The sequence below is a fragment of the Protomyctophum parallelum genome (genome assembly GCF_964188405.1).
Source record: "Protomyctophum parallelum genome assembly, chromosome: 20".
Classification (NCBI taxonomy): Eukaryota; Metazoa; Chordata; class Actinopteri; order Myctophiformes; family Myctophidae; genus Protomyctophum; species Protomyctophum parallelum.
In genome coordinates, this window is record NC_139718.1 from 6919590 (window position 1) to 6945613 (window position 26024).

A 26024-nucleotide genomic window follows, 5' to 3' on the forward strand; every position below is an offset into this window, starting at 1 on the left:
AAAAGTATAGCAGAGCTACAAGCTCAACAACGCGTCGCAGCACGACACGTTGTGAGCTTGCAGATCGCCTGTTTTCAGAGTGCAACCTGTGACAGGTCTTCTCCCTAACATCTTTGTCTAGTTTTTATTTGTTTGACGAAATTGGCAGTATTATTTAGTCATAGTTTTAGTCGTCATGGCTTAGTTCTTACTTAGTATTTCATCAGTGGAAAAAAAAGGGTTTTAGTCGACGGACATTTTTCGTCATAGTTTTAGTCGACGACATCAGCGCTGATCATTATCATAATCACAGTGTTGATTTTGTCGACTAAGGCGAAAAATGATCGTCGACTAAAACCTTTTTTCACTGGTGGAAAAACTAAGCTATGATGACTAAAACTACGACTAAATATATTGACAATTTCGTCAACAAATAAAAAGTAGACTAAAATGTTAGGAAGGGGCTTGGTTTCATGCTTGGTTTCATGCTGAAAATAGCAGATCTACAAGCTTGTAGATCTGCTATTTTCAGCAATTGTATAAAATCAGTCATTACGACGGTGGTGGCTCAGGGGTAGAGTGGCCGGACGGTAACCGCAAGGTTGCCAGTTGGAACCCTGTGGGCTCCCCCAGAGTTAGTGTCGAAGTGTCCTTGAGCAAGACACTGAACCCCCAATGGCTCCTGATGTGCTCATGGTTGGTGCCTTGCATGGTTTCCGCCACCATCAGTGTATGAATGTGTGTGTGAATGGGTGAATGTAATGCACAATCTATGTAAAGCGCCTTGGATAAAGGCGCTATATACAGTAAATGCACCATTTACCAAATTTTACCATCAAGGTGCGCCAAAATTTTAGTCGACTCGATCAACTGTAGATTTTGTCGATAAAAAACTAGACACAAAAACATTCCAGGTGACCAAAATGTGACTTAACCCATTCTGACCTGAGATCAGATTCATACGAGGTTTTCCACTGGACACACACTGGTCTGATCAACCCATTCTGACCTGAGATCAGATTCTAAAAATGTCAGTCGCTCTTTGATCTTTAAAAAATAGCAGACCTACAAGCTCGTATCGCGCCACTCGGTGGCGCGATATGAGCTTGTGGATCTGCTATTTTTCAATAGCTAAAGCATAACATGATGCTGACACCAAAATGGGTGCCCGGTCAGAATGGGTTAAAAAAACGAAATTAAAACCATTCAAGAGACTAAAACTGAAAAGCAAAATTTGCTGCCAAAAACAACACTGCAAAATCATGTGTCTCTCTCTCTCTCTCTCTCTCTCTCTCTCTCTCTCCGACAGGCTGTGGTTCCTGTGGCCGGACGACCCGCCCGGCACCACCAGGTCCAAGCGTAGCGGTGGCGGTGGCGGTAGGAGCCGCTGCGGCTGCCTGGGGGGCTGCAGGTTCTTCGGGGGCAGCAGCAGCGGCGGCGGGCTGGACTTCTTCCGTCTGGAGGAGGCCATGACGCCCTCGTCCTCCTCGGCCTTCTCCAGCGCCAGCAGCGGCGCTGGAGGCCAGTCGGAGGCCATGATGTGCTACGGCCAGAGTCTGCTCAACCCCGGAGAGTGGATCATCACCAAGGAGACCCCCAGACTGGTGGACGGTACTGCACGCGCACGCACGCACGCACGCACGCACACACGCACTGATTGTGTTAACCCATTCTGACCTGAGATCAGATTCTAAAAATGTCTTCTACATCCTGACAGTTTTCTGAAAAAGCTATGTTTCTATATGTCAGTCGTTCTTTGATTTTTCAAAAATAGCAGACCTACAAGCTCGTAGCGCGCCACTCGGTGGCGCGCTATGAGCTTGTAGATCTGCTATTTTTCAATAGCTAAAGCATAACATAATGCTAACACCAAAAGGGGTTCCCGCCCCAAAATGGGTTAACTGACGAGTGTCAGCACCAGCTGAAAACACACACACACACACACACACACACACACACACACACACACACACACACACCAGCAGTAGTCTAAAGTGACAGGTGTCAGTCTCGTTTCTCTTCAAAAGCCCCTGAATATGATAGAACATGACTTAAGGATTACTGTCATTATGATAATCTCACACTTCATATATCGCACACACCACATACCTGTGACTTTCATTAGCTCTCTCAAAATTGTCCCATCAAGGGCCACTAGGGGGCGCTCCGTCCGCGGGCCGCATCTGGCCCCAGTTGAATTACCCCCCTTCTAAGGTGAAAATGTTTTGAGCGATGGAAATACAGCCAGGAGCGGTTAAAACCGTCAATGGATTACAATACCATAATCGAGAGAAACAAAGTTTAAAAGATGAAGATTCAAAGGTTTCTGCAACACGGCAACACTAATAATACGTCATCAGTGCCCATACCCGAGGCGGTGTTGGCGAAAGGGCCTTTCTGTGTGGAGTTTGCATGTTCTCCCCGTGTCCCCTAGGGTAGATACCCTCACAAAAAACATGCAGTAATCCTGGTCTCTAAACTGCCTCCCCCTGGCCAGCCGGGGCGCCTGATGGAGGGGAAAGGAACTGGTTGGAATAACGTGTTCCTTCCACGCGCTACGTCCAACCAGGGAAACTCCCCCCTGTCAGGTGTAAAGGAGCAACTTGGACACTCAGGCATGAAGGAAGCATGAGTTCAAGTCCGTTGCTCTCCCCAGGTTGGCGGAGGGTGTGTAGAGCCCAGGATCACATTAGATGATTGACACAGGGGTGAAAAATGGGTTACAAAATCGTGGGATAAAAAATATATAAAAAATAAAAAAAACACTAATAATACGAGGTGTGTGTGTGTGTGTGTGTTTTTGTTTCAGGTCATGGAGTGGCTGTGAAGAGGGACACCCACTCCCCTGGTCTTCCTCCTGAGCTGCCCGAACGCAGAAGCCAAACACAACAACAACAACAACAACAACAGCAGCAGCACCACCTCCTGAGTCTCCAGGTGCCCCAGAGGTCCCACAGCTCCGCCTCCTCCTCCGAGGAGAACAGCTCGTCCAGCGCGGCGCTGCCCCTGCTGGCGGGAGAGAGGGACAACAGCCCCTCGCCCGGCGCAGGCCCCGAGGAGCACGGCGGCGTGTTCCACGTCGTCAACGGGAAGAGCGGCGCCGCAGAGTGAGTATTGTAGAGTTCACAATGTATACCCCATTCTGACCTGAGATCAGATTCATATACGAGGTTTCCACTGGACTGATTATAACCCATTCTGACACAAGATCAGATTCATATACGAGGTTTCCACTGGACTGATTATAACCCATTCTGACACGAGATCAAATTCTAAAAAAAAATGTCAGTCGTTCAGTCGATTTTTCCAAAAATAGCAGACCTACAAGCTCATAGCGCGCCACTCGGTGGCGCGCTACGAGCTTGTAGATCTGCTATTTTTTCAATAGCTAAAGCATAACATGATGCTATAACACCAAAATGGGTTCCCGTTCAGAATGGGTTAAAAGTACAAAAGTATTCCCATTTCCAGAAGGCGGCATAAACCTTTCCTGGTCGGGGGTGGGTTTTTCATTTGATTGGCTCCGAGGTAGGGCTTTTCTTTTATACACCCTGTATAAAGGGACTATAGGGGACTAGAGATCCAGTAGAAGTCATTTTACACATGCTGAAAATAGCCGATCTACAAGTATTGTTTTATTGGTAAAAAGGTCAGTTAGCCTGTTAGAAATGTACTGTATTTGAAGGCCCTAGTACAAGATCCTGGTTCAGAATTTATTGTCTCCTGTCTTTCCACAAAATAATAGAAAATGCTCGATAGTGGGCTCCCTTTTCCCTACTGTACATTGTACAGTATGGGCCAGTTTCAAATGGCAGCCGTCCGCAGGTTTTGAAGGCGTCTAGGGATTCACATTTTGACCTGAGATCAGATTCTAAAAAAAAAATGTCTTCTACATCCTGACAGTTTTCTGAAAAAGCTATGTTTCTATGTCAGTCGTTCTTCGATAAAAAAATAATAATAGCAGACCTACAAGCTCGTAGTGCGCCACTCGGTGGCGCGCTATGAGCTTGTAGATCTGCTATTTTTCAATAGCTAAAGCATGACACAATGCTAACACCAAAAGGGGTTCGACGTTGGTAGGGCGTTCCACATTTTAGCGGCATAGGAGCGAAATGTATTGAACTAATGTAACGTGTGTGTGTGTGTGTGTGTGTGTGTGTGTGTGTGTGTGTGTGTGTGCGTGCATGCAGCACCCTGGGCGAGGTCCCCGAGGGCTCTCCCGTGTCTCCCAGCAGCACCCTGGAGCGTGCGTCTCTGCGCTCGCCGCTGCGCTCCCCGCTGAAGCGCCAGTCCTCGGTGCACTCCGGACGCCTGGGCAGCACCAAGAGCCTGTCGGCCGCCGTGTTCGCCGACAACAAGCCCCCGCCCACGCTGTCTGTGGGCGTGCAGTTCAGCGGAGAGGTCGGTTCGCTATACGGCGATGTTCCTGTTGTTTTTGTTGTTTTTTTTGTACTGGTGCTCAAACCCTTTTTTCATGTCAAGGTCCCCCCACAGAGTGATGTATTTAGCCGCGGACCCCCCCCCCCCCCCCCCTCCCCGTCTGAAAATATGTTGTTCCAGGGACACCCCCCCCCCCCCCTTCACTGTGGAAGAATATATATTCAAAGATTTTCACACATTTTCACGATTTTTCATTACAGTACAGTGTACAGTTTAAAATAATGGTTAGTGGTTAACATTACACCTAGCTACTGTACATGTTTAAGCATTTTTTTCTTCATATTTACATAGTGTCAGGGACGCCCATACAGAGGGTATGCGCGTGACATTATCGTCATGGCCGGAAGTTATGCAGGAACGCACAAAAATTAAATGATAATAATAATTCTGGCCTTGACAGCCCATACATCCAAAAAGTCCTCACTTTGACACTCATTTTGCCTCAGATCTACAAGCGTGCGGTGAGCTTGTAGATCTGCTATTTTCAAATGACCAACGTATTGTTAAAGTGGTTAAACTGATTTTTCAAGTGTAAAATCAAACCATTACGACGGCATCAAGGCACGCCAAAATACATTTTAGTCGACTAAATCACCTCTAGATTTTAGTTGACTAAAATCTTATGATATTTAGTCGACTATTTAGTCGACTAAAACTAGACTAACTAACTAACTAACTAAAACATTCCGGGTGACTAAAATGTGACTAAAACTAAATGGAAACGTTTCAAGAGAATATAACTAAAACTAAAATATAAATTTGCTGCCAAAAACAACAACAATGCGAAGGACATAGTCTGACCTGATCTCAGGTCAGAATGGGTTAATCAGACCAGTGTGTGTCCGTCGGAAACCTCGTATGAATCTGATCTCAGGTCAGAATGGGTTAACTTTTTTTTTTTTTCCCACGTGAACCCCAGGTTGCATGCTGAAAATAGCCGATCTACAAGTATTATTTTATTGGTAAAAAGGTCAATTAGCCTGTTAGAAATGTACTGTATTTGAAGGCCCTAGTAAAACATCCTGGTTCTTTTCAGAATTTATTGGAAAAATTATTTTGGAAAATGCTCGATAGTGCGCCCCCTTTTCCATACTGTACATTTTACAGTGGAATTTGAAGGCGTCTAGGGATTCACATTCTGACCTGAGATCAGATTCTAAAAAATGTCTTCTACATCCTGACAGTTTTCTGAAAAAGCTATGTTTCTATGTCAGTTGTTCTTCGATTTTTCAAAAATAGCAGATCTACAAGCTCATAGCGCGCCACCGAGTGGCGCGCTACGAGCTTTAGCTATTTTCCAATAGCTAAAGCATAACATAATGCTATAACACCAAAAGGAAAACGATTTTAAACCTTTTCTTGTTTTTTCTCCACGTGAACCCCCCCAGGTGTCGCGCAGCGACGAGAACGTGCTGGACTCGCCGCAGCGGCAGCGCCGCAGCTACGGCTCCTTCCCGTTCACGCCGTCGGCCGACTCCAACACCTTCCACCAGTACCGCTCGGCCGACTCCAGCATGTCGGTGGCCGACAGCGAGGCCTACTTCTCCGCCACCGAGGACTTCGAGCCCATCAGCAGCGCCGACGAGGGGCCCGGCACCTACCCCGGGCGCAAGAAGAAGCGCCGGCAGATGCAGCAGCCGCAGACGCAGCCCTATCACATGGAGAACTACAGGTCAGGGTTCAGCCCTATCACATAGAGAACTACAGGTCAGGGTTCATCACATGGAGAACTACAGGTCAGGGTTCAAAGGTTCATCACATGGAGAACTACAGGTCAGGGTTCAACACATGGAGAACTACAGGTCAGGGTTCAAGGTTCATCACATGGATAACTACAGGTCAGGGTTCAAGGTTCATCACATGGAGAACTACAGGTCAGGGTTCATCACATGGATAACTACAGGTCAGGGTTCAAGGTTCAGCCCTATCACATGGAGAACTACAAGTCGGTGCTCAAAGCAGACACACAGAACTACAAGTCTGTGCTCAAAGCAGACACACAGAACTACAAGTCAGTGCTAAAAGCAGACACACAGAACTACAAGTCAGTGCTCAAAGCAGACACACAGAGCTACAAGTCAGTGCTAAAAGCAGACACACAGAACTACAAGTCAGTGCTCAAAGCAGACACACAGAACTACAAGTCAGTGCTAAAAGCAGACACACAGAACTACAAGTCAGTGCTCAAAGCAGACACACAGAACTACAAGTAAGTGCTCAAAGCAGACACACAGAACTACAAGTCAGTGCTCAAAGCAGACACACAGAACTACAAGTCAGTGCTCAAAGCAGACACACAGAACTACAAGTCGGTGCTCAAAGCAGACACACAGAACTACAAGTCTGTGCTCAAAGCAGACACACAGAACTACAAGTCGGTGCTCAAAGCAGACACACAGAACTACAAGTCAGTGCTCAAAGCAGACACACAGAACTACAAGTCAGTGCTCAAAGCAGACACACAGAACTACAAGTCAGTGCTCAAAGCAGACACACAGAACTACAAGTCAGTGCTCAAAGCAGACACACAGAACTACAAGTCAGTGCTCAAAGCAGACACACAGAACTACAAGTCAGTGCTCAAAGCAGACACACAGAACTACAAGTCAGTGCTCAAAGCAGACACACAGATGCAAGTCATACAATAAATGCTAAACCCACCGACACACTTTAGCCACTTTCAAAAATTGCAGAGGTACGATGTGAGAGCAAGACACGTTACATAGAACAAATTAACCCATTCTGACCTGAGATCAGATTCATACGAGGTTTCCACTGGACACACACTGGTCTGATTAACCCATTCTGACCTGAGATCAGATTCTAAAAATGTCAGTCGTTCTTCGATTTTTCAAAAATGGCAGACCTACAAGCTCGTATTGCGCCACTCGGTGGCGCGATATGAGCTTGTAGATCTGCTATTTTTAAATAGCTAAAGCACGACATGATGCTAACACCAAAATGGGTTCCCGTTCAGAATGGGTTAAGATACTGTAACTGTATGTACAGCACATAGAGTTAGCGTATGTGAAAGCGGATATACATTAGAACGTAAACGGGTGTGTAGTCTACATGTTATTTTAAAACATTGGCATGTTGAAAGAAGGTAAAGGAAAAGGTTACGTTGTGGTAACCATTTAAAAAAAACGGTTAAATTGCCAGCGCTCACGTGGTTGATGGCTGCATGCATGAATGAATCTTTATCTTATCTTGTCGTAAAGACCCATCCCTTATGGGATTATAAGACACCAGAAACATACATGAACAAAATTAAATCACATTCACTTCCCACACAGAAACTGCTCAAAATATCTGTTAATATTAATATCTTTTGTTCAAAAAATCGCTCTGCGTCACTTAACCACATCAGATTGATGTTTTCTACACCTGTTGAACCATTTTGGGCGGGAACCCGTTTTGGTGTTAGCATCATGTTATGCTTTAGCTATTGAAAAATAGCAGATCTACAAGCTCATAGCGCGCCACCGAGTGGCGCGCTACGAGCTTGTAGGTCTGCTATTTTTTTTTAATCGTCTGACATAGAAACATAGCTTTTTCAGAAAACTGCCAGGATGTAGAAAACATTTTTAGAATCTGATCTCGGGTCAAAATGGGTTGACGTATAGCTCGTGGTACGAACGGGGCGATCGAAAACAAAGTGCTAATCCTAGTTCATCCGTCCCTCGCCTAGCCGGAGCTCCATCTACCACAGCGTGGAGGGTCCGCTGACCTACATGCTGAACGGAGAGCTGATCACGGAGCCGGGGCGCCTGCTGCCCCTGCCCCCCGTGCTGCCCCCCCTGCCCGCCCAGCCCCTGCCCAGCCACACGTCCCAGGCCAGCTTCGTGTCGGCGCTGGCCATGGAGGAGGAGAGCTCCGTGGAGGCCGAGAAGACGGCCGAGCCGGGACCCGTGACCCGACAGCCCCACGTCATGGCCTGCTACCATAACTACCTCGCCCACTACCAGGTACCATGCTACCACAGCTACCCCGCACACTAGCTAACTGACTAGCTAACTACCTACCTAACTACCCACCACACTACCAGGTACCATGCTACCACAACTACCCCACACACTAGCTAACTGACTAGCTAAATACCTACCTAACTACCCACCACACTACCAGGTACCATGCTACCACAACTACCCCACACACTAGCTAACTGACTAGCTAACTACCTACCTAACTATCCACCACACTACCAGGTACCATGCTACCACAACTGCCCCGCACACTAGCTAACTGACTAGCTAACTACCTACCTAACTATCCACCACACTACCAGGTACCATGCTACCACAACTACCCCGCACACTACCTAACTGACTAGCTAACTACCTACCTAACTATCCACCACACTACCAGGTACCATGCTACCACAACTGCCCCGCACACTAGCTAACTGACTAGCTAACTACCTACCTAACTATCCACCACACTACCAGGTACCATGCTACCACAACTGCCCCGCACACTACCTAACTGACTAGCTAACTACCTACCTAACTATCCACCACACTACCAGGTACCGAGCTACCACAACTGCCCCGCACACTACCTAACTGACTAGCTAACTACCTACCTAACTATCCACCACACTACCAGGTACCGAGCTACCACAACTGCCCCGCACACTACCTAACTGACTAGCTAACTACCTACCTAACTACCCACCACACTACCAGGTACCATGCTACCACAGCTACCCCGCACACTACCTAACTGACTAGCTAACTACCTACCTAACTATCCACCACACTACCAGGTACCATGCTACCACAGCTACCCCACACACTACCTAACTGACTAGCTAACTACCTACCTAACTACCCACCACACTACCAGGTACCATGCTACCACAGCTACCCCACACACTAGCTAACTGACTAGCTAACTACCTACCTAACTATCCACCACACTACCAGGTACCATGCTACCACAGCTACCCCACACACTAGCTAACTGACTAGCTAACTACCTACCTAACTATCCACCACACTACCAGGTACCATGCTACCACAGCTACCCCACACACTAGCTAACTGACTAGCTAACTACCTACCTAGCTATCCACCACACTACCAGGTACCATGCTACCACAACTGCCCCGCACACTAGCTAACTGACTAGCTAACTATCCACCACACTACCAGGTACCGAGCTACCACAACTGCCCCGCACACTAGCTAACTGACTAGCTAACTATCCACCACACTACCAGGTACCGAGCTACCACAACTGCCCCGCACACTAGCTAACTGACTAGCTAACTACCTACCTAACTACCTCTCCCACTACCAGGTACCATGCTACCACAACTGCCCCGCACACTAGCTAACTGACTAGCTAACTACCTACCTAACTATCCACCACACTACCAGGTACCATGCTACCACAGCTACCCCGCACACTACCTAACTGACTAGCTAACTACCCACCACACTGCCAGGTACAAACTACCTACTAGCCCATTCTGACCTGAGATCAGATTCATACGAGGTTTCCGCCGGACACACACTGGTCTGATGAACCCATTCTGACCTGAGATCAGATTCTAGAAATGTCAGTCGTTCTTCGATTTTTCAAAAATAGCAGACCTACAAGCTCGTATCGCGCCACTCGGTGGCGCGATATGAGCTTGTAGATCTGCTATTTTTCAATAGATAAAGCATAACATGATGCTAACACCAAAATGGGTGCCCGTTCAGAATGGGCTAGAAACTACCACAACTGCCTCTCACTGTACCAAGTATTGTCAAAAATAACTGAAACCAGATATAATCATTAAGGAAAGTTTGTACTGTGTACTATGTAAACTCTTAGTTGCCATGTTCCAGCCATTCAGTTGCAATTTTCTTTTCTTTTTTTTGGGGGACCCCCCAAGATAATTTGGCGACCCAAATTTAGATTTTAGTTTTAGTCATAGTCTCTATAGAAACGTCTTCATTTTGTTTTAGTCACATTTTTGTCACCCTGGATGGTTTAGGGTTTAGTCTAGCTTTAGTCGACCAAAATGTGTTTTGGCGGGCCTTGAATGGCAGATTTTACACTTGCTGAAAATAGCCGATCTACAAGCTCACACCGCATCACATTGCGACGTGGTGTGAGCTTGTAGATTGGCCATTTTCAGCAAGCAAGCAAGTGTAAACTGACTTATACATGGATCTCTTGTCCACTAGTCCCTTCCCAACATTTTAGTCTAGTTTTTATTTGTTGACGAAATTGTCAATACATTCAGTCTTAGTTTTAGTCATCGTAGCTTAGTTTTCATTTAGTTTCCATTTTGTTTCCGTCAGTGGAAAAAGGTGGTCGTCGAACATTTGTCGTCTTAGTTTTAGTTGACGAAAAAAACAACAACGAAGACAACTGAAACCTCCATAGGCGATTATCCACACCGTCCAATAGCGTTCCCTTCATTTTGTCGCGTCCGACGAACACAACTCTGGTTCCCCAGGTTTCCAACTGGTCCGTGAAGCAGCCCACCAATAAGAGGACCTCCAAGTCCTCTCTGCACCGCCCCCTGGATCTGGACACGCCCACCAGCGAGGAGAGCTCCACCTCCTTCGACCAGCTGTCTGTTCCTACCTTTAAGGTTAGTGGTTTGACCGGGAAACCAACATCATGGGACTGTGTGTGAGATTAGACGAGACCTGTTCACACACTAAACCAACATCCTGACTGTGTGTGAGAATAGACCAGACCTGTTCACACACTAAACCAACATCCTGACTGTGTGTGAGAATAGACCAGACCTGTTCACACACTAAACCAACATCCTGACTGTGCGTGAGAATAGACGAGACCTGTTCACACACTAAACCAACATCCTGACTGTGTGTGAGAATAGACGAGACCTGTTCACACACTAAACCAACATCCTGACTGTGTGTGAGAATAGACGAGACCTGTTATCACACTAAACCAACATCGTGACTGTGTGTGAGAATAGACGAGACCTGTTCACACACTAAACCAACATCCTGACTGTGTGTGAGAATAGACGAGACCTGTTCACACACTAAACCAACATCCTGACTGTGTGTGAGAATAGACGAGACCTGTTCACACACTAAACCAACATCCTGACTGTGTGTGAGAATAGACGAGACCTGTTATCACACTAAACCAACATCCTGACTGTGTGTGAGAATAGACGAGACCTGTTCACACACTAAACCAACATCGTGACTGTGTGTGAGAATAGACGAGACCTGTTCACACACTAAACCAACATCCTGACTGTGTGTGAGAATAGACGAGACCTGTTATCACACTAAACCAACATCCTGACTGTGTGTGAGAATAGACGAGACCTGTTCACACACTAAACCAACATCCTGACTGTGTGTGAGAATAGACGAGACCTGTTCACACTAAACCAACATCCTGACTGTGTGTGAGAATAGACGAGACCTGTTCACACACTAAACCAACATCCTGACTGTGTGTGTGAGAATAGACCAGACCTGTTCACACACTAAACCAACATCCTGACTGTGTGTGAGAATAGACCAGACCTGTTCACACACTAAACCAACATCCTGACTGTGTGTGAGAATAGACCAGACCTGTTCACACACTAAACCAACATCCTGACTGTGTGTGAGAATAGACGAGACCTGTTATCACACTAAACCAACATCCTGACTGTGTGTGAGACTATAGACGAGACCTGTTCACACACTAAACCAACATCCTGACTGTGTGTGAGACTATAGACGAGACCTGTTCACACACTAAACCAACATCCTGACTGTGTGTGAGACTATAGACGAGACCTGTTCACACACTAAACCAGGGGTCGGCAACCCAAGATGTTGAATGAGCCATTTTCGACCAAAATAATTAATTCAAAATCTACCTGGAGCCGCAAAAAAAATTTAAGCCTTAAAATGCTTATATAATGAAGACAACAGGGCTGCAAGTGGATATTAGCCTATCTATCAAAATAAAAAGTGCGCTATGGTTTAAGCCCGTTCGGAAATAGCGCACTGTGCAATGCAAACTAATAGACGAGTGCGCTCCCGCGGTGCGCATTTCCGAACGCAGTCAACGCACCTTCCATTATTATGCCATGTTTTTTGCATTGTGTTCTTATACCCGTTTAATGTGATTTCTGTGTGTGGACATTGCTGGAAAGCTTCTCAACATTGGGCACGTAAAATGTCACTTTAATCTTCACACACGATTGCAAGCTCTCATCGGTGAGGCGTGTGCGGTATTTGGATTTAATGTAGTTCATGTTTGAGAATATCTGCTCACAAAAGTACGTTGATCCAAAGATGGATAATACTCCAAATGCGAGTTTCTTCATGTTCACATAATTGTCTGAAAGAGCATTCCATGTTTTCCACACAAGTGTGTGGGAAGGCAGAAGGGAGCAAACTTTTAAGAAGTGGAGCAGCTTTAAACTCCACCACTGCTGGCTGCTGCTTTGCTGTTTCGTTGCAACCCGGGAGATAATAAAACGTCTATATGACTCCTTCATATAGTCACCGTCTGTGAACGGCTTGCCACGTTTTATTTATTGTTTGATAGTTTGTCACTGCAGATTTAGCCATGGTGCGTCATGCAACTGCACCCTGTTTTACGCAATCGCTACATTTACATTGTAGCCTAAACGTGTACATAAACATTCAGATTCCAAATATAAAGTACTCGCCACATGTGCCACGGGTGTTAGAATGTTGCTGGTACAGCGATTAGCATTGCTGCATCCCGCGTTGTTTAATAAAAAGCATTTTTATCCGAGCTGTTATTTTGCCATTGGCTTTCAACTACGCGCCCCCACCCGGTGTGCAACTGTTTCCCAACCCCGTTTGAGAAAAGGGGCGCTCGGATAAAAATGCTTTTTATTAAACAACGCGGGATGCAGCAATGCTAATCGCTGTACCAGCAAATTTCTAACTCCCGTGGCACATGTGTCGAGGACTTTATATTTTAAATCGGAATGTTTATGGACTGCGATTGCGTAAAACAGGCTGCTGTTGCGTCATGACTGACAGTCATGTTTCAGGGCTATAGCCTACTGCAGATTAAGCATAGCCTAGGCTACAGGCAATCCATCATAATATTTATTCTACACATTTTTACAAAATTGGGAAACTTAAGAATGTTTCTGTCACGTTTGGCCTCCTACAGAAACCATAAATGAAAAATAAAAATGTTACAAAATAAACATTATACATTTTCATAGATTTTTTTGTAATGCTACAGGGAGCCACTAGGGGAGTGCTCAAGAGCCGCAAGCGGCTCTTGAGCCGCCGGTTGCCGACCCCTGCACTAAACCAACATCCTGACTGTGTGTGAGAATAGACGAGACCTGTTCACACACTAAACCAACATCCTGACTGTGTGTGAGAATAGACGAGACCTGTTCACACACTAAACCAACATCCTGACTGTGTGTGAGAATAGACCAGACCTGTTCACACACTAAACCAACATCCTGACTGTGTGTGAGAATAGACGAGACCTGTTCACACACTAAACCAACATCCTGACTGTGTGTGAGACTATAGACCAGACCTGTTCACACACTAAACCAACATCCTGACTGTGTGTGAGAATAGACCAGACCTGTTCACACACTAAACCAACATCCTGACTGTGTGTGAGAATAGACGAGACCTGTTCACACTAAACCAACATCCTGACTGTGTGTGAGAATAGACCAGACCTGTTCACACACTAAACCAACATCCTGACTGTGTGTGAGAATAGACCAGACCTGTTCACACTAAACCAACATCCTGACTGTGTGTGAGAATAGACCAGACCTGTTCACACACTAAACCAACATCCTGACTGTGTGTGAGAATAGACGAGACCTGTTCGCACACTAAAACTTGGCCTTTGACAGCTAAATACATCCGAACAGCAAAGTCATATTATCTGATCGTATATTAAACAATGTTCAACGACATTAAACTCACTGTATGCTTGCGTCCTCTGCAGCCTCGATTGATATGAATGCGCTTACAGTCGCTGTGCGTTGTGATTTGCAGGTGGTGAAGCAGGGCCTCACAGCCAGCTCTCTATTGGACAGAGGCATCCAGCTCATGGGAGACCCTAACAGGTAAGCTGCAAGCATCTTTAACCCATTCTGACCTGAGATCAGATTCATACGAGGTTTCCACTGGACACACACACTGGTCTGATTAACCCATTCTGACCTGAGATCAGATTCTAAAAATGTCAGTCGTTCTTCGATTTCTTTAAAATAGCAGACCTACAAGCTCGTATCGCGCCACTCGGTGGCGCGATATGAGCTTGTAGATCTGCTATTTTTCAATAGCTAAAGCATAACATGATGCTGACACCAAAATGCGTGCCCGGTCAGAATGGGTTAACCACTTGACACAGCGGTCCGGGGACCACCAGTGGTCCTTGAGGGGGGTTCCAGGTGGTCCCCAGCTAAATTATGGAGTTTGTAACCAAACGGACCCTTAGACCTTTAGGCCAAATCTAAGCCCGGCTTAGATTTCTTAGATTTCTCACAATCAATGGCCATATATATATATATATTTTTTTAATGAAATCTGTCTGAAAATATACTCTGCTTTGTGAGTTATGTTCAAAAAGGGTAGGCGCAATAAGCCTCGATCGGCTTCTGCCTTCACCTTTTCGGTACCACTAGTTACTAGTGGATTTTATGTATGTACGTCTGTATGTACTCCTTTAATTCCTTTTAAGGACCGAAATAAAATCTATCTATCTAAATTGCAGTTGTTAAACAACTGCATTACTTAATTTAAAATAAGTCTACACAATTAGAGAATGTAGATGAATTGTTATTTTGAAAGAAAAAAAAGCCCGTGGACAAAATGTTATCCATTAACTAAATATTGTTTAGTTTTGGGTCTGAGAGGCTAAATGGTGATCCGTGGCTCTAATGCAGAATAAATATTGTTTCATTTTGGGTCTGAGAGGCTAAATGGTAGCCTGACACTCAGCCTGAATTTTCATTTCGTTTCACTCCATTTTCCGGTCTGAACGCCCTCCCTACTACAACCGTTTCTGGGATGGGCGTTGCCAAAGAGGCAGTCTTCTGTGATTGGTTCATACCAACCAATCAGAATAGCAGGAAAGCAGATGGCATTGTGTCAATCATGTGGCTATGGCTAACCCGTTTGCTAACCAAACAAACACAGCCAACGAGCGCTACTAGTATGTAAACAAAAGCGGTAAAATATGTCGGATGATGATGTTTATAAAACCTCTCGTGTCTTCAAAGAAACTATTTATCATACGTCGATTTAATAGCCAGATTGATACGGTCGTGAGTTACCGCAGTGGGGGCAGCCATGTTTGTTTGTGTCTGGACACGCACTGTTGTTTGACGTCATCGAGTTGAAACGACGCTGATTCGTCGGTTGGATTTCCAACCGAGTCTGAGACCTCCTTCGGGAGCGTCACCAGACCCTAAATCGCCTGAACATAATGTTTTGATGTGGCTAGCGATTTAGGGGCTGGAGCCAGTCTAGCTAAATGGTGGTCCTTGACTCTAATGCAGAATAAGTGACGGGCCTTGATGTAAAAAGGGTTGAAAACCACTGACTTAATACATTTCCTCACCAGGATGAAGAATGATTACTATATGCCAGGTTATCTCCTCGTTCAACCCTTATTTTGAAGACCCCTGCTACTGAACAACCACCCAAATTAGTCTGTTTGAAAATGACAGTTTTCTGAAAAAGCTATGTTTCTATGTCAGTCGTTCTTCGTTTTTTTTTAAATAGCAGACCTACAAGCTCATAGCGCGCCACTCGGTGGCGTGCTATGAGCTTGTAGATCTGCTATTTTTCAATAGCTAAAGCATAACATAATGCCAACACCAAAAGGGGTTCCTGCTTCCAGCACCATGGATAGCTCCTACACAGTGTTACACACTTCAGCACCATGGATAGCTCCTACAGTGTTACACACTTCAGCACCACGGATAGCTCCTACACAGTGTTACACACTTCAGCACCATGGATAGCTCCTACACAGTGTTACACACTTCAGCACCATGGATAGCTCCTACAGTGTTACACACTTCAGCACCATGGATAGCTCCTACACAGTGTTACACACTTCAGCACCATGGATAGCTCCTACACAGTGTTACACACTTCAGCACCACGGATAGCTCCTACACAGTGTTACACACTTCAGCACCATGGATAGCTCCTACAGCGTTACACACTTCAGCACCATGGATGGCTCCTAGAGTGGGTTAAGCTTGTCGTCTGAGTGTGATCAAGGTGACAGTGTGTGTGTGTGTGTGTGTGTGTGTGTGTGTGTGTGTGTGTGTGTGTGTGTGTGTGTGTGTGTGTGTGTGTGTGTGTGTGTGTGTGTGGTGGTCTCCGCAGCACCCCCTACACTCCTCTGGACAAGAAGGCCATGGAGAACACGGACGAGGACAGCAGCACCGAGGACTGGACCATGGAGCAGCCTCTGGCCCAGACCAGAACCACCGCCATCGTGGAGGTGAAGGGAGCCATCAACATGGTGCTCACTCCCCTGGTGGCCGAGGCCCTGGACAGGTATACCATCAACATGGTGCTCACTCCCCTGGTCGCCGAGGCCCTCGACAGGTATACCATCAACATGGTGCTCACTCCCCTGGTGGCCGAGGCCCTGGACAGGTATACCATCAACATGGTGCTCACTCCCCTGGTGGCCGAGGCCCTCGACAGGTATACCATCAACATGGTGCTCACTCCCCTGGTGGCCGAGGCCCTGGACAGGTATACCATCAACATGGTGCTCACTCCCCTGGTGGCCGAGGCCCTCGACAGGTATACCATCAACATGGTGCTCACTCCCCTGGTGGCCGAGGCCCTGGACAGGTATACCATCAACATGGTGCTCACTCCCCTGGTCGCCGAGGCCCTCGACAGGTATACCATCAACATGGTGCTCACTCCCCTGGTCGCCGAGGCCCTGGACAGGTATACCATCAACATGGTGCTCACTCCCCTGGTCGCCGAGGCCCTCGACAGGTATACCATCAACATGGTGCTCACTCCCCTGGTCGCCGAGGCCCTGGACAGGTATACCATCAACATGGTGCTCACTCCCCTGGTCGCCGAGGCCCTCGACAGGTATACCGCATCGCTCACCCCCCTGACGGCGCCTTTTGATGCCTCCCGGGGTTCAAATGCCCTCTGCGCCGAGTTCGCCTTTTTGAGTGGTGCAACCACTCCAAGGAACAGCTTTGTCCGTGTTCACCTATGTGACTATGTCACCTATGTGTTCACCTATGTGTTCACCTATGTGACTATGTCACCTATGTGTTCACCTATGTGTTCACCTATGTGACTATGAGCATCATATAATGAGTACCAGTACCACGCTGTTTGCCAGAAACAAACACTGTTGCCTGCTAATGAGAGAGAGAGAGAGACCCCGTTTCCAGACCTAAGCGGAAAACGGTTTTGCGCTGCGTACAGAAGAAGCTGTCCGCAGCTTCTTTTTCCGGGTTTTTAGACAGCTGGTGGATGGAAAACAAGCTCCACCTCCGCGGACGACTGCCGCGGAGAAGAGCGTTTCCGGGAATCTGGCCGTCGCGCAAGTCGTCCGCGGAAGTGGAGCATTTTTTCCATCCACCAGCTGTCTAAAAAACCCGGTTTTTAAGCTGTCCGCAGCCGAAAACGTGCGCAGCTCTTTTGATAGTGTGGCAGTACCCAGAGAGAGAGAGAGAGAGAGAGGAGGAGGAGGGGGGGGGGGGGGGGTGGGAGAGAGAGAGGGGAGTTGCACCACTCGGTTCACACGGGTGTGATAAAAAAAAAAAAAGAAGGCCGCAAAGCCCTTTTTTCAAGCATGATCGTTATACAAAAGCTACGAGCTTGTAGATCTGCTATCTTAGAGTTGGAGTCTAAAACATTAGCCGGGTCTTCAGAATGGAACCAACGTGTGTGCATGGCGCAGTGTTAACCAATCAGTGTGCTTTGCTTTCAGGTACATCGAGTCCATGGTTCACTTTGCCAGCATTCGCCATCCTGCCGCCATTCTGGACGACCTGCACAACAAGGTCCTCAACGAGGCCTACCAGATCAGCAAGTCCACCGTCACCGAGTCTGTAAGAAGCACACACACACACGCACGGTCGCACACACACACACACACACACACACACACACACACACACACACACACACACACACACACACACACACACACAGTCTGTAGTTCTGCTCTGTGATTTTTAACAAGTTCATATCGTCACTGTTGGTTGGAAACATTGTGTGTTTGATTGATTGATTCCTCATGTATGTATGCATAGAAGGAAGCATGAGGTCAGTCCGCTGCCCTCCCCAGGTTGGCAGAGGAAGTGCAGCGCCCATGATAACGTTAGATAATTGACACTGGGTGACACAGATGGGTTACAAAATCGTGGGATAAAAAAAATATATTTAAAAAAAGTAAATGGATGGGCTATTTTGAATTTTATGTTTTGTTTTTATTTGATCAGGATTGATTTTGCACTTTGTGGCAGAATATTGGAAATACAAATATTGATATAAAAGCCTGGGTACCGAGGCTAGTCTAGAACTAAAGTGGGATCAACATTGGACCAATAAATCGGATGTGCGGTTTTAATTGCATTAACAAATGCGTTCGTTCGTTTGTTCGTTTATTTATTCATTCATTCATTCATTCATACACATTGACATATGGACAGGATTATTATGTCAGTCTTTCAACAGTGTAAGGGGAAATCGTTTTACGAATAACTAAAACACTAAAGTGTGTTAATTTTTCATTTTGAATAGCTCCATCCATATTTTACTCCCCGTGTCCTATAATCCTAGCCTGGCTAATAAGCCAGACTCAAATCACACTGTCATGTGGTATTTGAGTCTGGAGATGCTGTGCATGGATCTTGTTTCCCGGGGGGGGGGGGGGCATTTTCTCTTTGACGCAATTGGTCAGAGCTACTGTCAGTCAAAGGTCTCAAGCATTGAATGTCACTCTAGCAAAGCCCGCCCATATTGCATACCGTGTCCCGATTGGCCACACCAAGGAAATGGGCGTACAATTGAGCCTCTCCAGACCGTAATCCGCCGGCAGGCAATTTTTGCGGCTGATTCGGTCTGGCTTATTAGCCAGTCTACTCTAACCCCTCCTCTCCTCACACAGAGTCAAGCCGCCAAGCAGGAGCACAAGCTGTCTAAGACAGAGGCTCCGCCCCCGCCTGCGGGGTCTCTGCACGCCACCCACGGCCAGACGGACCTGTCTGCCAAAACCGACAACGTCAAGATCAAAGGCCTCCAGGCCAACGTCTCCATCCCCAAGGTGAGCACTAAGATCAAAGGCCTCACAATGTGTTTGCGATGCGACACATTGTGAGCTTGACAATAATGTCATTGCTGTAACCTTGTGTCTCCATAATGTCACATTTGTATGTAGTCCAGTTGGTTCCCTTGAGGGAGTTCCAGGGGTTCCCCAGTTAACCCATTCTGAATTGGGCACCCATTTTGGTGTCGGCATCATGTTATGCTTTAGCTATTTAAAAATAGCAGATCTACAAGCTCATATCGCGCCACCGAGTGGCGCGATACGAGCTTGTAGGTCTGCTATTTTTTGAAAAATCGAAGAGCGACTGACATTTTTAGAATCTGATCTCAGGTCAGAATGGGTTAATCAGACCAGTGTGTGTCCAGTGGAAACCTCGTATGAATCTGATCTCAGGTCAGAATGGGTTAAAAGACATTGTTGTTGAATTTCCCTTCCTGCAGGTGAACCTGTGTCTCCTCCAGGCGTCGGTGGAGGAGGTTCACTCTCCATCGTCCTGCTGCAAGTCTGTCACCCACGTGTCTCTGGTGGCGCTGTGCTTTGACAGGATCGCCACCCAGTTCAGAATGAACAGGTAACGACAACATGTGTCTCTGGTGGCGCTGTGCTTTGACAGGATCGCCACCCAGTTCAGAATGAACAGGTAACAACGACAACATGTGTCTCTGGTGGCGCTGTGCTTTGACAGGATCGCCACCCAGTTCAGAATGAACAGGTAACAACGACAACATGTGTCTCTGGTGGTGCTGTGCTTTGACAGGATCGCCACCCAGTTCAGAATGAACAGGTAATAGGGGTGTCAAAAAAATCAATTCCTGTTATGAACGATTCAGTGAACAAAATCAGTTCAATCATTCAAATTAGTTTTAGTTTACAAGCTTACCCTAATCACAGTAAAATCAAGTTACAGTACTAGTCACTTCAGTTCAGCACAGCTGTAATGTATTGTAGTATTGAAACGAGAATCATTTTGAATAGACTAGAGAATCGTTTTGAATCTGGAAAAATTGAAAGCTTTAGAATTTAAAATAAATCGTTTTTGAATTTGATTGATTCAAATCGTGACCCCAAGAATCGGAATCGAATCATGGGACACCCAAAGATTCACAGCCCTTAACAGGTAACGACTTCAACCCAAACCTTTAGGACAGGGGTGGGCAACTTTTACAATGGAGAGGGGCCACTATATTTCTACACTCACTCCAGAGGGCCACATTACTGTCATAAAAAAGCAGATCTACAAGCTCAAAACGCGTCGCGCTGTGAAGCGTTTTGAGCTTGTAAATCTGATTTTTTTTTTTTGTTGCTATATTTGAATTGAAATCCTGATTACAATTTCTTTGCTATTTTTGAATTGGAACCCTGAAGGTGGTCAGTAGACCGAAAGCTTGCTAAATAAATACATTGATTGTGCAACAGATCTGAGTGTGCGGAGCTTCCCTTTATTTATTTATCATGTTCCCTTTGTGGCTCCAGCAGTCTTTTCAGCGGATGAGCGGTGGTTCTTTTTCCATTTCTGTCTGAATTGGAACCCTGCAAATTAACATTTTTATTTAATTTCAAATGCATTTCAAATGCCCTTAATTATTAGTCATGCTTAGCTGTGATTGGACCATAGCAGTTTGCGGAGGGGCTTTGCTATTGGCCAATTGGCACGGGCTGAGAAAACATGGGTTAGAAAGATTGTGGGATAAATATAAAATGAATAATAAGAAAAGAACATGGGTTGCACTGGGAGTGAGACCCCCGCCCACACTGTGTCTGTGATCCTCAGGGGCATCGTGGAGGAGACCCCCAGCAGCGGCGAGCACGGCGGCCAGCAGTCGTCGGCGGCCATGATGGAGAAGTACGCCTCGGCCACCAAGATGCAGCCGCAGTCGTCGGGCTCGCTGCGCTCCAACGCCGGCATCGAGAAGGGCAAGGAGATCGCCGCCCGCCTCAACATCCACCGCATCCACAGCCAGCTGAGGGGACTGGACTCCACCGGTGGGTTCCCCCTGGGGATGTGTGTAAATGTGTCCAAAATTAAATTCAATATTAATAAGGGTCCATTTGGTTACTAAGTCCATCTTTTAAATGAGGACCACTGTTGATCCAATTGATCACCATAGCAACCCCAGCCTAGGCCTGATTAGGTAAATTCCCAACACCTGCTAAATCCTCCAAACCTGTATCTTGATTGGAATCAATCTCCACTCACACTCCTCTCAGTCATGCAGCTACACAGACACATCCCAGGCACACTTTGGTAGGCCTATAGCCCTGTCCTGTTTGCATGACAATATTGCCTTTCCAACAGATTTTCATTAAAAACAAAAAAATTGATTATCGATTATTAATTTTCATAATCGATTTCGGGTCCTATTAACGATAATCGATTAATCTGACCCATCCCTACTCTCCCACCCACCCACCAGTGTTGATGTCGTCGACTAATACTATGATTAAATAATATTTGTCGACTACCTTTTTTTTCACTGACGAAAACGAAATGGAAACTGAATGAGAAACTAAGCTATGATGACTAGAAAGGATGTGTATACACGTCCAAGGCCCAATTAGTGTTAACCCATTCTGACCCGAGATCAGATTCATACGAGGTTTCCGCCGGACACACACTGGTCTGATGAACCCATTCTGACCTGAGATCAGATTCTGAAAATGTCAGTCGCTCTTCGATTTTTCAAAAATGGCAGACCTACAAGCTCGTATCGCGCCACTCGGTGGCGCGATATGAGCTTGTAGATCTGCTATTTTTAAATAGCTAAAGCATAATATGATGCTGTCACCAAAATCAGTTCCTTCAGAATGGGTTAAAAGGAACGTTTTTTTTGGTCATTCAAGGTTCCGTGACCTGTATATATTGTCCCCCGTCCTCTCTCTCTCTCTCTCAAAGTCAAAGTCATAGGATTTGTCACACACGTTACCGCAGTGAAATTGGTTGAGCTGCAGCCGTGCCGCGCTCGGGAATCATTTGATTAGTAGATTTGACCCCCCCCAATCCAACCCTTTGATGCTGAGTGCCAAGCAGGGAGACATTGGGTCCCATTTTCACAGTCTTTGGTATGACCCGGCCGGGGATCGAACCCCGACCTCTCAGTTTCAGGGCGGACATACACTCTAACCACAAGGCCACTGTCTCTCTCTCTCTCTCTCCAGACATTGGGACGTGTGCCATCACCGCCATCCCCTTTGAGAAGTCCAAGGTCCTCTTCATGCTGGAGGACATGGAGGAGTTCTCCATGGTGGACGAGACAGAGAGCCACGCCGCCGCCATGGCGGCCGCGGAGCTGGCGCGCTCCTCGGCCGCCTCCATCGAGAAGTGGGGCTGGATCATGTTTGAGTGCGGCATCGAGAACCTCACCGTCAAAGGTAGGGAGGCATCGAGAACCTCACCGTCAAAGGTAGGGAAGCATCGAGAACCTCACCGTCAAAGGTAGGGAGGCATCGAGAACCTCACCGTCAAAGGTAGGGAGGCATCGAGAACCTCACCGTCAAAGGTAGGGAGGCATCGAGAACCTCACCGTCAAAGGTAGGGAGGCATCGAGAACCTCACCGTCAAAGGTAGGGAGGCATCGAGAACCTCACCGTCAAAGGTAGGGAGGGACCAGTGGTGTTTTCCTTGACTAAAACTTAAAGGGACACCCTTTTTGCAAAACAATATATGTTAACCCATTCTGACCTGAGATCAGATTCATACGAGGTTTCCACTGGACACACACTGGTCTGATTAACCCATTCTGACCTGAGATCAGATTCTAGAAATGTCAGTCGCTCTTCGATTTTTCAAAAATAGCAGACCTACAAGCTCGTATCGCGCCACTCGGTGGCGCGATATGAGCTTGTAGATCTGCTATTTTTCAATAGCTAAAGCATAACATGATGCTAACACCAAAATGGGTGCCCGGTCAGAATGGGTTAATGACGTTTAGAAGCTTTAGAACACTTTCCTGGGGGTCTTTATGTGTGTAATATGTGGTTTTAGATTGTAGCAGTGAGCCCAGTGTCTCTGATGTCATGGACACTGGGCTCACTACCTTCCTGGACTACAATTCCCATAATTCTTTGGTGCACTGCTCCTCCTTGTGGATAGGGGGGAGGGCTGTCTTACTGAGACAACATGTAGTCCAGGAAGGAAGCGAGCCCAGTGTTGATGACATCAGAGACACTGGGCTCACTGCTAAAATCTAAAATATCTAAAACCACATATATTACACACACAAAGACCCCCAGGAAAGTGTTCTAAAGCTTCTAAACGTCATATACATAGGGTGAAGTGCCCTTTAAGACGAAAAATGTTTTGGCGACTGCCTTTTTTTCACTGACGGAAACTAAATGAAAACTAAGCTATGGTGACTAAAACTAAGACTGAATGTTTTGACAAATAAAAACTAGACTAAAATGTTAGGAAGGGACTAGTGGACAAGAGATCCATGTATAAGTCAGTTTACACTTGCTTGCATGCTGAAAATGTGTAGATTTTTTAACACTTTTAACTGCTTCTGGGGGGGGGGGGGGGGGTCCCTGGAACTACGTATATTCAGATGGGGGTCGGCGGCCAAACACAGATAATTCTGGGGCACCACTGACACAGAAACATGTTTTTTCTTTTTAGAAAACTTTCAGGATTTAGAAGACATGTTGTAGAATCTAGTGTCAGGTCTTTGGGCGGGAACCCCTTTTGGTGCTATTGAAAAATAGCAGATCTACAAGCTCATAGCGCGCCACCGAGTGGCGCACTACGAGCTTGTAGGTCTGTTATTTTAGAAACACCGAAGAACGACTGACATAGAAGACATAGCTTTTTTCAGAAAACTGTCAGGATGTAGAAGACATTTTTTAGCATCTGATCTCAGGTCAGAATGGGGTTTCAAGCGTGTGTTGCCGTGTGGGTCCGCAGGCGGCCGCCAGTCCGGTGCCATCCTGTACAGCACCATGGGGGTGATGGGCCGCGGCGCCGAGCCCGGTGGCAAGGCGGGCCTGTCCAAGAACAACGGCTCCACGGGCTCCCAGACGGGCAGCGGCTACAGCACCGACGCCTCCGACGACAACCTGGGACCGCACGACCCCAACGACCCCACCGGCCCCACCGACCTCAACCACCACGACGACTCTGACGACCAGGTGAGTGACTACGATGAGCCTGTTCTCTGTCACTATGCTGGAGAACTGGACTATAGTGAGCCTGTTCTCTGTCACTATGCTGGAGAACTGGACTATAGTGAGCCTCTTCTCTGTCACTATGCTGGAGAACTGGACTATAGTGAGCCTGTTCTCTGTCACTATGCTGGAGAACTGGACTATAGTGAGCCTCATTCTCTGTCACTATGATGGAGAACTGGACTATAGTGAGCATCTTCTCCGTCACTATGCTGGAGAACTGGACTATAGTGAGCCTGTTCTCTGTCACTATGCTGGAGAACTGGACTATAGTGAGCCTGTTCTCTGTCACTATGCTGGAGAACTGGACTATAGTGAGCCTCTTCTCTGTCACTATGCTGGAGAACTGGACTATAGTGAGCCTGTTCTCTGTCACTATGATGGAGAACTGGACTATAGTGAGCCTGTTCTCTGTCACTATGCTGGAGAACTGGACTATAGTGAGCCTCATTCTCTGTCACTATGATGGAGAACTGGACTATAGTGAGCCTGTTCTCTGTCACTATGCTGGAGAACTGGACTATAGTGAGCCTCATTCTCTGTCACTATGATGGAGAACTGGACTATAGTGAGCCTGTTCTCTGTCACTATGCTGGAGAACTGGACTATAGTGAGCCTGTTCTCTGTCACTATGCTGGAGAACTGGACTATAGTGAGCCCGTTCTCTGTCACTATGCTGGAGAACTGGACTATAGTGAGCCTCTTCTCTGTCACTATGCTGGAGAACTGGACTATAGTGAGCCTCTTCTCTGTCACTATGCTGGAGAACTGGACTATAGTGAGCCTCTTCTCTGTCACTATGCTGGAGAACTGGACTATAGTGAGCCTCATTCTCTGTCACTATGATGGAGAACTGGACTATAGTGAGCCTGTTCTCTGTCACTATGCTGGAGAACTGGACTATAGTGAGCATCTTCTCTGTCACTATGCTGGAGAACTGGACTATAGTGAGCCTGTTCTCTGTCACTATGCTGGAGAACTGGACTATAGTGAGCCTGTTCTCTGTCACTATGCTGGAGAACTGGACTATAGTGAGCCTGTTCTCTGTCACTATGCTGGAGAACTGGACTATAGTGAGCCTGTTCTCTGTCACTATGCTGGAGAACTGGACTATAGTGAGCCTGTTCTCTGTCACTATGCTGGAGAACTGGACTATA

The 26024-nt window shown here is 46.7% G+C and overlaps 1 protein-coding gene across 1 annotated transcript in view; it reads left to right on the forward strand.

Annotated features, from left to right (window-relative positions):
- The window catches only part of kiaa1109 (KIAA1109), a 196078-nt gene that overhangs the window by 43022 nt on the left and 127032 nt on the right, over window positions 1-26024 (forward strand). Inside the window, exons 27-40 of the mRNA XM_083792424.1 lie at window positions 1289-1590; window positions 2789-3086; window positions 4170-4380; window positions 5808-6091; window positions 8111-8387; window positions 10877-11014; window positions 14430-14500; window positions 16779-16952; window positions 18370-18490; window positions 19552-19707; window positions 20151-20281; window positions 21482-21693; window positions 22867-23079; window positions 24608-24831. Of these exons, the coding sequence (XP_083648550.1) occupies window positions 1289-1590; window positions 2789-3086; window positions 4170-4380; window positions 5808-6091; window positions 8111-8387; window positions 10877-11014; window positions 14430-14500; window positions 16779-16952; window positions 18370-18490; window positions 19552-19707; window positions 20151-20281; window positions 21482-21693; window positions 22867-23079; window positions 24608-24831 (2812 nt within the window). The remainder of the gene's footprint in view (window positions 1-1288; window positions 1591-2788; window positions 3087-4169; window positions 4381-5807; window positions 6092-8110; window positions 8388-10876; window positions 11015-14429; window positions 14501-16778; window positions 16953-18369; window positions 18491-19551; window positions 19708-20150; window positions 20282-21481; window positions 21694-22866; window positions 23080-24607; window positions 24832-26024) is intronic.